At 61.2% G+C, this 12,861-nt stretch overlaps 1 protein-coding gene across 2 annotated transcripts; it reads right to left on the bottom strand.

The window, feature by feature from the left end:
• Positions 1 to 4,450: 4,450 nt before the first annotated feature.
• ARRDC2 (arrestin domain containing 2) lies at positions 4,451 to 11,380 on the bottom strand. Of its 2 annotated transcripts, none has more exons than XM_032412425.1 (8): positions 11,122 to 11,380; positions 8,103 to 8,169; positions 7,715 to 7,862; positions 7,081 to 7,183; positions 6,736 to 6,992; positions 6,473 to 6,635; positions 6,056 to 6,213; positions 4,451 to 5,828 (listed from the first exon to the last, which is right to left on the bottom strand). In XM_032412425.1, exons 1-8 carry the CDS (start codon positions 11,378 to 11,380, stop codon positions 5,775 to 5,777), a joined length of 1,209 nt encoding a protein of 402 aa, XP_032268316.1. In that variant the 3' UTR covers positions 4,451 to 5,774. The 2 variants fall into 2 exon arrangements, with proteins under 2 accessions (XP_032268316.1, XP_032268315.1); XM_032412424.1 differs by lacking the exon at positions 11,122 to 11,380 and adding an exon at positions 8,263 to 8,657.
• Positions 11,381 to 12,861: the final 1,481 nt, after the last annotated feature.

The following is a 12,861-nucleotide window of genomic DNA, read 5'->3' as shown; positions in this document are numbered from 1 at the left end:
CCGGCCGTCGTCCTTCCCTCTGGCTCCACCCTCACTCCACAGGGCTAGGGGTGTCTGTGGATTTCACCACAATGACCTTGGGACTCTCTGTTCTGCCCCTCCTTGTGGTAGCAAAGATGGCTCCTATTCTCACTTCCAGGAGCCCCCAAACTCCTGGGGTGATTGGCCCACTCAGAGTCACATGCCTATTATTGAACCAATGCCTGAGTCTGTGGTCACAAAAGGTTCTAATTGGCCAGACCTGGTCACGTGTCCACACCTGGCGCCACGATCTGCCCACCAAAAGGCAAGCAGGGAGAATATCTCCAAAACCGCAAAAACCTGTGACCAAGGACTAAGGGGTCCTCTGCCTGCCCCATCCTGGCTGGTGGGCCTTGGGCAAGTCACCTCTTCTCTGTGCCTCAGTTTCCCCACCTATGAATCAGGCTCAGCAGAGGGGAGGTATTGGAGCACTGGGGACCCACCGAGGCATGCCCCATCCCTCCCCTCCCCAACCCTGCTCAGCAGGCCCTGTTTACCCTGTCCCCGCCCCGCCCCAGCCCTTTATTGTTGTTCTCTGTGAATCCCCCAGTCCCCCACCCCCAAGGATCTCCCAGCGAGGCAGGCCCTGATGGCCACTGGCTGAGTCACTTCTTCCTCCTGGGCCCCTTGCCCGGCCTGATGCTTTCTGGGGACTTTCCTGGCCTTGAACATCAGAAATGAGGTGGGGGAAGCGAGGGGGGGGGGCGCGCGTGCATGCAGGCGGACAAGGCTGTGCACACCCTGGCGTGGGTTCAAAAGCCCCGGTCCTGCACCCACCTGTGAGATGAGGGCATCTTGCCTGCTTCCCTTCCGAGTTGGGGGACTCCACACGTGAACACCCTGCAAGCCCTCACCCAGGGCCGCGGGCACCCAGCGCGGTCAGGACTGTTGCACCTGTTGGCGTGCTTTACGCGCGTGTGCATGCACGTGCATGTGGGTCCGTGCTCATCGAGGTCTAGGCTGTGTGCCCCCGAGTTCGCGGGCCTATTTCTGTGTCTCCGTGTGTGTGTGGGTGTGTGTGTGTGCACGCGCGCATGTCATAGCAGCCCCCGTGTGGAGCCCAGTGGGCCTAAAAGACAGGGAGACCAAGCCCCTCACTGGAAAAGGTGCATCTAGGGGAGGGAACCCTCTGGGAGCAGATGGGAGGGCTGGGATATGGCTGGTGTGTTGAGGGCGCAGGGGACAGTGGCAGGAGGCGTGTGCAGGGGACACGGCAGGGGCCGCGGGGTCAGGAGGAGGCAGGGCCGGGGGTTGGTCAGCCGGGCCGAAGGGACGGGAGCTGTGCGTGGGAGCCTGGGTGGCTGAGGCAGAGCTGAGCTTTGGGATGAAATGGTATGAACTCTGAAATATTCACTGAGCACCTAGTGCGCGCCCAGAGCTGGGGATGTAGCACGGCTCTGGGGTAACAGACACCCTGCCAACAAACAAGTAAATATAGAACTCCGAGAAAGGGGAAAGATCGGGAAGCAAAAGGCATCAGGACAGGAGTAGGGGAATGGCGGGGCGTTCTGGCCCAGAGACAGGGAGGACGTCCTGAGGAGGTGATCTGTGACCTGAAGCCTGCCAGGGAGAAGGTCCCGGGCATACCTGGGGAGAGGGAGCTCCAGGTAGAAGGCAGAGCAGGTGCAAAGCCCCTGAGGTAGGGATGAGCTGGCAGAGGGGCCCCATTCAGGAAGATCTAAGCCCAAAGTAGGGAGGGGAGGCATCAGGGGGCCGCACTGGTGGGGAGCAAGGCCACCAGGACGGGCTGTCCTGTAACTGGAGCCGGACAGGAACCCTCCACTCCCACCCCACCCCCAGGGCTCCCTGCTCGGGACAGAATGTGCTGGGAGAGGCCAGTGGCTGTGCCTGGTGGCTGGAGCCGGGCAGCTGGAGGATTCCTGAACAGCATCCCAGCTGGGCCCCCTGCCAGCGAGGGCGGAAAACAAGCAGAGGGTGCCCTGCCTGCCTGTCACCCCGTGGCCCAGGGGCCTGGCCAGGCCAGGGGAGGAGACAGAGATGCTCAAGGAGTCAGAGACTGAGAGAGACTGAGAAGTCTCAGAGACAGAGACGAAGCAAAGAGTGAGAGAGAGAGATGCAGAGATGGTGAGCCAGAGCCAGAGACAATGAGAGAGTGACAGAAACATCGAGCAAAAGGGACAGTGCGAAAACAACATGGAGAGGCAGTGGGGGGATAAGGAGGGTGAGGCAGAGACAGAGACTCGGTGTTTGACTCTCCGAACGGGTGACAAGTTCTGATTCTAGGGGGTCCTGGGAACAATGTAAGGTGGTAACACCCCCACCCCCATCAGAATCTTGGTCCACACTGGAGTTTGGGGAGTCTCCTCCAGTCAACAACCCCCCTTCATGCCTCTCATGCCTGCTGTGTGCTGGGGCCAGCCCTGCCCCAGCCCTGCCCTCAAACTTCAGACAAACAAGTGAATATCTAAATAAAAAATTTCAGAGAGTGATCAGGGCTATGAAGACAATAGGACAGGGGGATGGGAGAGGGAGTAACAGGGAGGGGTACCTTCAGCCAGGAGGTTGGGGTGTTTCCTGAAAAGATGAGGCTAGGAGGTAGAGAAGAGTCAGTCCTAGAGAAGAGCCTTTCAGCAGAGGGAGCCACATGTACAAAGGTCCTGAGGTAGGACCCAGCTTGGGATATCTGAGTCACAGTCAAGATCCAGGGGAAGCTGGAAGGAGAGGTGGGTGAGAGATCTTAGGGGCCTAGAGAGGGGTGGGATTTTATTTTAGGAGAAGAATATTTGGCCACCTCCTTTCTACTCTGTGGGCCTCACTCTGTGTTTGGGGAGTTCCCTGAATTCTGGACGACCCAAGACGGCTCCATTCTGGTTTTCATTTATCCGAACCAGATAATCCACCTCTTCTAGGGATCAGGTTCCAGAGTTGCAGACCCAGGAGTCCTGGGGACACGAGGTGGCTTATCCTCCCAAGCCTGCCGGGGGAAGCCTTTCGTAAAACTGTACCCCCATCTGTTGTTGCAATAGACACCTTAGACTCTTCTCTGTTTGGGAACATGGATCCGGAAGCTGGGATCTTGTGTCCTGCATACCCAAGACGACAGGGATCTTACCTCTTCCTGAGACCGAGAGGGGGTCTGGGGTGACTGTGCTGTGTGGGTATATCTCCCCTCTGCTGGGCCCAAAGGAACCCCCAGTGTGACAGGCTCCGAACTTGATGCCAGGGTCAACTGCCCAGGGCAGATGCTGCTGGACAGGGAGGGCTGGGTAAACCCCAGGACCAGAAGCAGGTGGAAATCAGGACCCAAATTCAGACCAGGGATGGGAGGCAGTTGGGGCGGTGGTGGAGAGGTGCCCCAGAGTCCCAGATGAGGAGACTGGCTCAGAAGCAAGTGACTTTCCCGTGGTCATACCTGCCAGTGTCCAACCCCGGCCCCCCTCCATCCTCATCCCTGCCCCTCAGCCCTGCCACTGGTCATCCTAGACTGTCACTGAATTTTCACTGTCTTGGGCAAACTGTGAACCCAGCTAGAGCTATTAGATGGGGTTCTAACTTGGCCCCGCCCCACTGAGGGCAGGGCCTCGGGCCTGGGGCGGGGCCTGAGCGCAGACCCTGCAGGGAACAGCCCCACCCCGGGTGCCGCTGATCGTTGAGGCGTGGGGGTTCTGAGTGGCGACTCCGGACCCTGCACGAGTCACCTCACTCTGTCGGACTCACTTTCCCTACTTTCAACGCTAGAAGACAACCTGCGTGCCGCCAGGCCTGCTTGGAAGCCCGGTGCGTATTCAAACAAATCCTTGGACACCCATGTCCACGGCAGCCCTGTCCACAGTCCCCAAAAGGTGGGAATGACCCAAACGTCTATCAGGGGGTAAAGGGACAATCAAAATGGGAGTCCATCCACACAACAGGATATTATTTGGCCATAAAAATTAGGAATGAAACATTGAGGCAGGCTACCACGTGGATGAAACTTACCAGGGAAATTTAAGCTGAGTAGGAAGCCGAACACAAGTGAGGCCACACGGAGCGTGATCCCATGTATAGGAAATGTCCAGAACAGGCAAATCCCCAGATCAGTGGGTGCTGGGAGTGAGGGAAGGGGGTGGGCAGTGACCGCTCCTGGGAACAGGGCCTCCTCTGGGGTAATGGGAATGTCCTGGAGCTAGATGAGGTGGCAGGTGCCCGACACTGTCAGCGCGCGACATGCCACCTAACTGTACACTTTAAAACGGCTCATTTCCCCGGGGCGCCTGGGTGGCTCAGTTGTTAAGCGTCTGCCTTCGGCTCAGGTCATGATCCCAGGGTCCTGGGATCGAGCCCCCATTGGGCTCCCTGCTCCGCGGGAAGCCTGCCTCTCCCTCTCCCACTCCCCCTGTTGTGTTCCCTCTCTTGCTGTGTCTCTCTCTGTCAAATAAATAAAATCTTTAAAAACAAAACAAAACAAAAAAACGGCTCATTTCCCGGTATACGGACTGTGTCTTGAAAACAAAAGCCTTCCCCCATTCATGCTTCCAAGCCTCCGCGACTACACTAGGGAAGGGGAAATGGGGTCCAGTTCCAACCTGAGCTCAGCCTCCCTATGTGTCCCTGAGCCTGTTTCTCCTGCTGGACAATGGGCCCCTCAACCCCCCCTTGGCCAGGCCTTCAATCCCGGAGATTCTGACCCAAGATGGAGGTCAAAGCCACTCAGCTTCTTTGGCAGCTGTGGGAAATAAACCAATAAGCCCAGTCTCTTTCCCCACACTTTTATTTTAAAAAAACAAAAACAAAAAACCAAAAACTGTAAAAAAGAGAACAATTTAAGGCTGATCAGAAATGTTGAGTCCCAGGCAGGGGTCCTGCCCCAGCCAGGGCTAAGACTCTACAACCCGGGGGGCTGGTCCGGCTGCCCCCTCATACTTTGTCCCTCCAGAGCTGCACTGGGGGCCTGCTGTTACCCCAGGAGGTTTCCAGAGCTGCACTGGGGGCCTGCTGTTACCCCAGGCTGACCTGTGTCCCCAGGGCCTGGCTGAATGTCCTGAACTGGATTTCCTGGGTTATACAATATGCAGACAAGGTCTCATGTCCTGGTGTACTTGGAGGAGCCCCCAGACAGTCCCAGCCTGGGCCAGCAACCTCTCTCTGGCTTTCAAAGGCTGGGGCAGATGCCCCTGCCACCCACAGGTCCCACAAAGCTTCAATGACCTGCATCCCTGAATGCCCCGTTCCTGGGCCCTCTCGCCTGCCAGACCTTGCCGTGTGGCCTCAACTGAGGCACTTGCCCTCTGAGCCCCAAAGGGGGTGATCTTCAAACATCACTCAGCTCTGACCTTCTCCGACTTCTTCTTCCTCTTTGTTTGTCTGCCTACTGAGCTGTCATTCGTTCATAGGCCAAGGCCTCAGCTAGAAGGCCCTTTGCTCCCGGAAGCCTTCTCTGCTCCTGTTGGGACTCTCCCAGCCCTGGGCCTCTTCCTCTGGTCCCACGAGACTGGAAATATTTACGTCTGGCTATGTCTCTCCCAGACTAGAGGCTCCCGGGGGACCCGAGCCCTGTCCACGGGCCGGCACAGACCGACAGGATCCGACAATGGGCATTTGATGCCTTACGGGGACCTGTCCAGATACATCAGATTCCAGACTGGCTCTTCCTCTGTCCTGTGTGATGTCAGAAAGCTGTGCCCTGTTCTGAGACTCGGAGTCCCCAACTTCAATGCAGTCAGGTCGGTCGGCTGTTGACCCAGCCCTTCCCCATGTCCACGGCAGCTGGAAGCATGTGTGCGACCTCATCCCTCGAGGTATCCCCTCGCTGCTCAGCAGGTCATGCAGCGTGGCCTCATGGCCTCTGAGGGTGGGTTTGGATCCTCCTGAGAGAAACAGTCCCATCCAGTCTCAGGGCGGGCACCAGAGGCTCAGAAACACCCATCCGCCACCCTGCTTATCTCCAACTCCCACACTCAGCGATGGGGGGGCAACGTGTGGAGCAGACTGGGGTGCAAGGTGGGCTCAGGCCCCAAACTCATCTGAGTCCCACCCCCACCTGGGCTCCCAGGGCCTGGAGAGGTACGGGGGCTTCTGGGACCCCCACACTCACCTCGGAGTACAAGGGTGGCGGGCGGTAACGGAATTCCTGGATATAGGCAAAGAAAGGGCCTTCAAGGCTCATGTCGGTGTCCTGCAGTGGTGGAAAGGGGCTCTGCCCCGCGGCTGCCACCTCCCCGTCTGCCACCACCTCTGAGTACTCAGGAGGGGCTGCAAGTGAGACAGATGGGGTGGGTGAGGCTGGTAGAGAAGGGGAGCCCCAGAATCGGGGACCATGGCCAGGAGCCAGCTTGGGCTGATTCTGGAGCTGCGGGCCCTCAGGCTGAGGTTCTGGGAGGACCTGTGGCCGCCCGTGTAATCACCACTGTGCCCTTTTACAGATGGGGGCGCTGAGGCTGGGGGGAGGGAGAGTCCACCTAGCAGCCGCCTCTCTGCCCACCCAGCCCCTGCAGCAGGACGGGGAGCTCACCCTCAGGCCGCTCTGGCAGGGCTCCCAGCCCCCAGTCCAGCAGGAAGCTGGCATGGCTGCCCACACTGGATGAGCGGCTCCCGAAAGGGTGCAGGGGGATGGTGCCAATGACCAGCGGCAGCTCCAACAGCAACTTGGACGTGCCGGGGATGTCCACGCAGACCTGGGGGGAGCGAGCCATGAGGGAGAGCGCCCAGGCAGCCTTGGGGGCACCGGGCAGATGCAGCCACCCCTGCCCCCCTCGGACCAACGGGAGACTCTACCTTGAGGGAGTAGTCCACGTGCAGCACCCGGCAGTGCAGGATGGAAGGACCCACAGGGGGGATCCGCAGCGCCCGGCCCTGCCACAGCGCCCGCCGCCCGGGGCCCACAGGCTCGCCCGCGAGACTGGCCACCACCGCTCGTTTCTGCTTGCGGGCACCCCGAGCCATGAAGGTCTGCGTCTGGACCACGGCTGCCCGAGGAAGCACCGGGCGCGTGGAGCCATTGTCGATCTCCGCGAAGACTGGGATGACCTCACCTGTGGTGGGGCGCAGGGGGGCATCAGATTCCCCGTCTGCAGCCTTGAGCTCGGCCCTCTTCCCCATCCAGCCCCGCCTGCCTGGTACCCGGTGTGTAACCCTTTCGGTCGATTTTGGCGGAGAGGGAGACGAGACCACGGCTGCTGTACCAGGATCGGGCGACCTTCTCCAGAGCTCCGGCCTGAGGGGCCTGCGGGGTGGAGGAAAGGGATACAAACAGGTCATTTTGTGCAAACCACAGATCCCGCGGAGCTTCCAAACCACCCCCAGCTGAGGGAGGATTCGGGGGGGGCACGATTCCTGGTTTTTTCTTAACTACCAGGTACCGTCCGTAAAAATAAATCCACAGACGAAACCCATCTTATAAAGCTGAAGATAAAGTGAACAAGCTAATTACTTAGCGTGTAATTAGTCCTCAGAAAGCCATTATTATCCCAAGCCCTGGCTGTCCCCTATTTCACAAATGAGGCCTTTGAGGCGCAGAGAGAGCGAGACAGTTGCCCAGAGCACACACCCAAACTGGTGCAGGTAGGATCTGCCCCCAGCTCCGCCGGGCTCCAGAAGCATTCCCATGCCTGCCCCCCGCCCTGCCGGGGGCCCAGCTGTGATTCCCACTTTGTGCAGGAAGTGAAGGGGTGAGGAACCAGCTGGGCTCACCCAGCAGCCAGGCCCCCACCTACAAAGCTCTCTCAACCCATCTGCCCTGGGAGCAGCCACTCACCAGCAGGGCAGGTGTGTTGATGTCCACCGGCTCAATGACAGTAAATATCTTCCTTGCCCGGCGGGCAGGGACCCAGGGCCGGTGCAGGGTGGCCTTGATGCAATATCGGACACTGCCATGCTTACCCTCGAATGATGTCACCAGTGTCCTGCGAGGTGGAAGGAAGGGACTTCAAGGGGGAGAAAAACACAGACACGCAGGTGGGGGGTGGTCCCAGAGACTTAGGAGAATGAGAGACAGAGACACTGAAGGCCCCCTCCCCCCCCGGGGGGGGGGAGTCTTGGGGTCCAGAGGGTCCCCAGAAACCGAGCAATGGAGACCTAACCGTGAAAGGAGCTGCAGGCTTAGGGATTCCCCTACAATCCCGCGCCCCAGATGCCGGACTTACGGAGGCAGCTGGAAGCTGAATGGGAACTCGTGGCGCCCCGGAGGCAGCGTCGTGGTCTCTCCCGTGTCTGCAGGTAGGAGCAAGAGGGGGAGGCTCAGCGGCCGCTCCGACTTCCAGGAGCGCGCAGCACGTGCGCCGCGTCGGGGTGGCCGGCCGGTACCTGGCGCGAGTAGCGTGGCACGGTGGCTCACGACCTCCACACGCTCGCTGTAGCTCTGCGTGTACGCGGTGCTCGAGCCCGCGCTGCGCGACTCGGTCCAGTGCACGTGGGCGCGGCCCCGCGCGCGCAGCTTCAGGGCGCCCACGCGCGCCGGGCCCGCCAGCTCCAGCAGCACCCGGCCGGTAACGGCCTGGCCGCCGCTGAAAACCGGCTCGGCGCCCGCGCTCGCGCCATCCAGCTGCACCACGAACGCCTTCACCTTGTCGAACAGCATCGCGCCCGGGATGCGAACCCGCGACGCACAAACCCTGGCCTCGAACCCGCGACGCGGCGGCGCGAGGTGCGGAGGCTACAGCCTCAGAACGCGAACCTGCCCGGGGTGCGCAGGCGCACTTGCCGACCAGGTCAGAAATTCCTGTGCGCCGTGCGCCGGCGCTGCCTTTATACGGCGGGCGGGGCGGGGCGAGACGCGGGCCCCACCCCCAGAAAGGAATACACCAATGGCGCGGCGAGGGGCGTGGCTCCGCCCAGGCGTGAAACAAAATAACAAACTCTGCAGCTACCCTCTATCCTCGTGGACCCCTGCGTGAACCTGAAGCATCGCGGGCCCGAGCCGGTCTCTCGCGGACCCCGGGGGGTAAAGCGGGGGAAACTTAGGGTCGGAGTTGGGCCCCGGGCTTGAGGTCACCTGGCAAGAGCACTCTGCCACTAGGTTTAATCATCAACTGGCCACCACTTGCAGATCGGACTCGAGGCATGTCCAGCCCCGCGCGGGAAGGCTGTGGAATGGCCTAGCCCCAATCGGGGCCTTGAGAGCCTAGGACCAGCCTGGGCGTCAGTTCCCCACTCCGAGCGATGGGGGAAGGAGGAGGAAGTAGGTAGGGCCTCCCTCTGCTTGGGCACCTGCTGCCCCCCGTCTTGTGATTCGAATCCCGCTCAGCTGGATGACCCCGGGCTAGTGACCACCTCTTGAACCTAAGTTTCCACGTTTGTCATTTGTAGAGCTGGAAGAAAATCGGCCCCGACCTCAGAGTATTGTGCATGAATCGCGGTGTAGCCTATGCTCGGACACCTTCCCCTTCCAGAGAGCCTCGCTCCCAGGTCATCAACCCACTCCCCACATGTCACCACTCGGTCACGCCTCAGCGCTTTTGCCCAAGCTTTCCCCACCACCCGATGTTCCTGTCGCAACTTGCGGCCCCCAGCAAACTCCTACGAGCCCCCTAGGCGTAGCCCTTGGGCCCACTCCTGGCACCCCCCCGCCCCAGTCCCCTCACAGATAGAGCCAAGTGGAGGGGACGTCCCAGGAACCCCAGGGGCCAGGGCTGCAGTGTGCCCTCGAGACGGTATGATTCCTCTCTGGGCCTCAGTTTACTCAGAGAAGAACCTCAAAGAGCGTGTCTGAGGAAAGGGTTTCCTGGTCGCGGTCTGCAGGGCGCCAGCGCCCTCTGGCGGCAGCGAGATGCGCAGCTGCTCGAACCCACCCCCTACCCTGGAGGCCACCGTTGACGTGCCTTCAGATGGCCCTGGGAACCTCCTGAGGCCTCGGAACCCGTGGGAGGCAGTCATAACCGGACATGGTCCCCTGCAGTCAGAGTGACCACAGGGGCACTGGGTCAGAGCAGTACCTAAAGGAGGAACAGAGGCTGTAGACACAGCGATCAGCTTGGGGGGCTGCATGGAGGAGGGGACTCGGATTGAAATGAAGGGCTAGTGCCTTCTCCCAGGGCCAAGTGGAGCCCTGGAGGCTGTAAGCCCAGGAGGAGGTAGAGGATGTGGTGAGTCCTTTTCACAGATGGGTCCCCAGAGGCCCAAAGAGGGGCAGGGCCTCACTCGAGGTTACACAGCAGTTCTGCAAGCTTCACCCCAGTGTCTTAACGAAGCAGCTGGTTGAGTGGGACCAGGTGTGGGGCCAATTTCCCTTAAGTCTCAGGGGAAAGGAAGTGCCTCCGGGGCCTCTTCCTGTCCCGCCCTAGGGCCTTCTAGGCCTGGGTTTCCACAGCTAGTAAGGGGAAGAGTCCCCACATCTGGGGCTGTTGGGCAAAGGCTGAAAGGCTGTGGGCAAAGGATCTACTGTGTACAGCCCTGCCTGTGCCCATTTTACAGAAGAGTATAGTGAGGTCTGGCTTAGCTGAGGGGGTGGAAAGGCAACCCGGGGAGCCAACATCCTCCACAGCAAACATAGCTCAGTGCTGAGGCACAGACTCACCCCTGGCCTGCTCCTGACCGGCTGTGTGGCCTGAGTGTGAGGGACTGAAGTTCAGAGCTGGGAGACAGATGGGAGTCCTCTCAGCCTGATCTGACCCCACCCCAAGTCTCCTCCCTTTCGGGGATGCAAACCTACCTGCAAACACCACCAGAACTCCCCACCCAGGTCTGAACTCATTTCTGCAAGCACTAGGGGTAAACTGAGGGAGGAGGCACGGGTAGAATGTGAGGTGGGGGTCTTCTTTGGGAAATCAGGGACCCCAGGCCTGGAGTTAAAGGGGGGATCCTTGGGTCCAGAGAGGAGGATGTCCTGACTCTACCCAGGGGTTCTCCAGACTCCGGAGAGTGGGGGGTCCTGCCGCATAGCCTTTACCTGGAGGGCTTCCCGGCTTTGGAAAGGGGGGGCGCGCCCAGACCCTGAGAGGGGCTCCTGGGAAAGAGGATTTGGTTGGGGGCGAGGGGGTAGGTGGGTGTGTGTCCCGGCGAGAGGGTCCAGACCCTGGGGAGGAGGTCTCCACTTAAGAAGGGTCACCCGGCCACACAGCCTCTAAGTCGAAACTCTCGGGGCACTGGGGAGGAGCGCCCAGACCTGGGGAGAGGGCCCCGGGGGGATCCTGGCTGGGGGGGGGGGGTGCGGAGCGAGCGGCTCACCTCGGAGCAGCAGCTGCCGCCGCCGCAAGTACGTCTCGGCAGCCGCGTAGTCGCTGGACACCGCGTTGACACCCACGCTTCGGCCCTCGAGCCAGTGCGTCGCCGCCCCGCCGCGTGCCGCCACCTCGAGCGCTCTCACCCGCAGCGGCGCCGCCGCCTCCAGCAGCACCCGGCCGCACAGCCGCTCCCCGCCGCGGTACGCGCCGCCGGGGCCCCGGGCCAGCTCCAGCGCGAAGCTGCGCACGGCCCCCGGGCGCATGGCGCAGGCCTGGGCGCACCGCGGGGAAGGCGCCCCGGGCCGCGGCTGGGCGTGTGGGCGGCCCTCCGGCGGCTCGGCGCCCTTCCTCGCGGCCCCGGGCGCCCCGGAGCTCCCTCCGGCCCCCCGCGAACTCGGGCCGGCGCCCGGGGGCTCCCGGCAGGCGCGTTGGCCGCCGACTTCCTGGTCCTCGGCGCCCGCCCCCGTGACGCGCCCCGGCCGCCGGGGACGTGCCGCCCGCGTGCCCGCGCTGTTGACTTTGTCACCCCCCCCCCCCCCGCCAGCACGGGGCGGGCCCTGTTTTTGTAGGGTCGGCGCTGTTGAGTCAGAGGCGGATGTGGCTGGCCCCGAGCAGAGCAGCCAGCCGGCTATCTGGTGGCTTCATGTGTCCCCCACCCAGCACCGCCCCGGCCTCCCCCTCTGGTCTCCGTGGCTGTTCTCGACACATACCAAGCTCAAGGCTTGCCTCTTGGCTTTTGCACGGACAGTTCCCCGACTAGGAACGCCCTTCCCCACATGGGGTCTCCCATCTCCCCATCCCCACCCCCATGCGCAAATGTCACTCAGAGTCCCCTAATCACACCCTGGTCTTGTTTCTTTCTTTAAGGCTCTGGTCGCTGTGTTTGTGACCGCTATGTTTTTTGTGCCTCGTCCTCCATCAGACTAGGTGCTCCCCGAAGGTGGGCACTGTGCCCTGTCCTCCTCACCAGATCTTACAGATGGGAAAACTGAGGCTCTCATAGGGGGCAGCCTCTGCCCAGAAGCACCCAGCGGTGGCAATCAGGACTCCCAACGCAGGTCTGGAGCCTACTGGCACCTCCCCACTCTTCTGGGTCTTGCGCCCACCTCCTGAACCAGGTGGCTAATGGCTTTATCAGAGGCTGCCAGGGCCTGAGGCTCTCAACTGGGTCCCGACTAGCCTCCCCAGGAGCCAGGCTTCTATCTCTTTGCTATGCCCGGAGCCCAGCGGCTGCCAAGGGCCTGCCATCCCTGCCTCACCCCAGCACACTGAGCCCAAGGCCTGGAGGGACCTTTCTGATTCTACGGGTGTCCAGAACCTTCCCCTCCAGCCTGCCCTGAGGCCACTCTAACCCCGGAATCACACTATGCCCTCCCCCAAGTCCAGGTTCTTCCCTTTGGCCTATGGGCTGGAGTTTGAATCCTGCCTCCCCTCCAACCCCCACCCTGTTCTGGAGCCCAGGCAGGTGGCTTCACTTCTCTGACCCTCAGTTTCCCCATCCTACCCTAGTCAGGTTCTGGTGAAGAATTGTGGTAATTTACATTATGTCCCCTGTATAGGGCAAGTGTTCAACGTATGTCCAGCGAAGTCTGAATGGTCCTCCTCACTCATGTCACCTTCCCCACTGGACCATGGTCCCCCTGGAGCTTGGCCCACACTGGGTGCTCCAGCAAAGTCGGCTGCTAGAATGGGAAGCGAAGGAGGTCTCCCCGATCTGCTGCCTCCTGCAGGCCAGGGCTGTCAA

This window comes from Phoca vitulina, unplaced genomic scaffold, assembly GCF_004348235.1.
Source record: "Phoca vitulina isolate PV1807 unplaced genomic scaffold, GSC_HSeal_1.0 scaffold13, whole genome shotgun sequence".
In the NCBI taxonomy this organism is placed as follows: Eukaryota; Metazoa; Chordata; class Mammalia; order Carnivora; family Phocidae; genus Phoca; species Phoca vitulina.
The sequence above is the reverse complement of the archived record's forward strand: the minus strand, read 5'-3'. Positions and strand labels throughout refer to the sequence as shown.

Bases quoted from the DNA above. Each gene is read 5' to 3' on its own strand.
- ARRDC2 (XM_032412424.1), bottom strand. From the start codon at position 8,536: ATGCTGTTCGACAAGGTGAAGGCGTTCGTGGTGCAGCTGGATGGCGCG. The intron at 7,863-8,102 runs GTAAGTCCGGCA...TCCACCTCGCAG, and splicing joins TTCAGCTTCCAGCTGCCTCC to GACACTGGTGACATCATTCG. The intron at 6,636-6,735 runs GTAGAGTCTCCC...CGCTCCCCCCAG, and splicing joins ACGTGGACTACTCCCTCAAG to GTCTGCGTGGACATCCCCGG.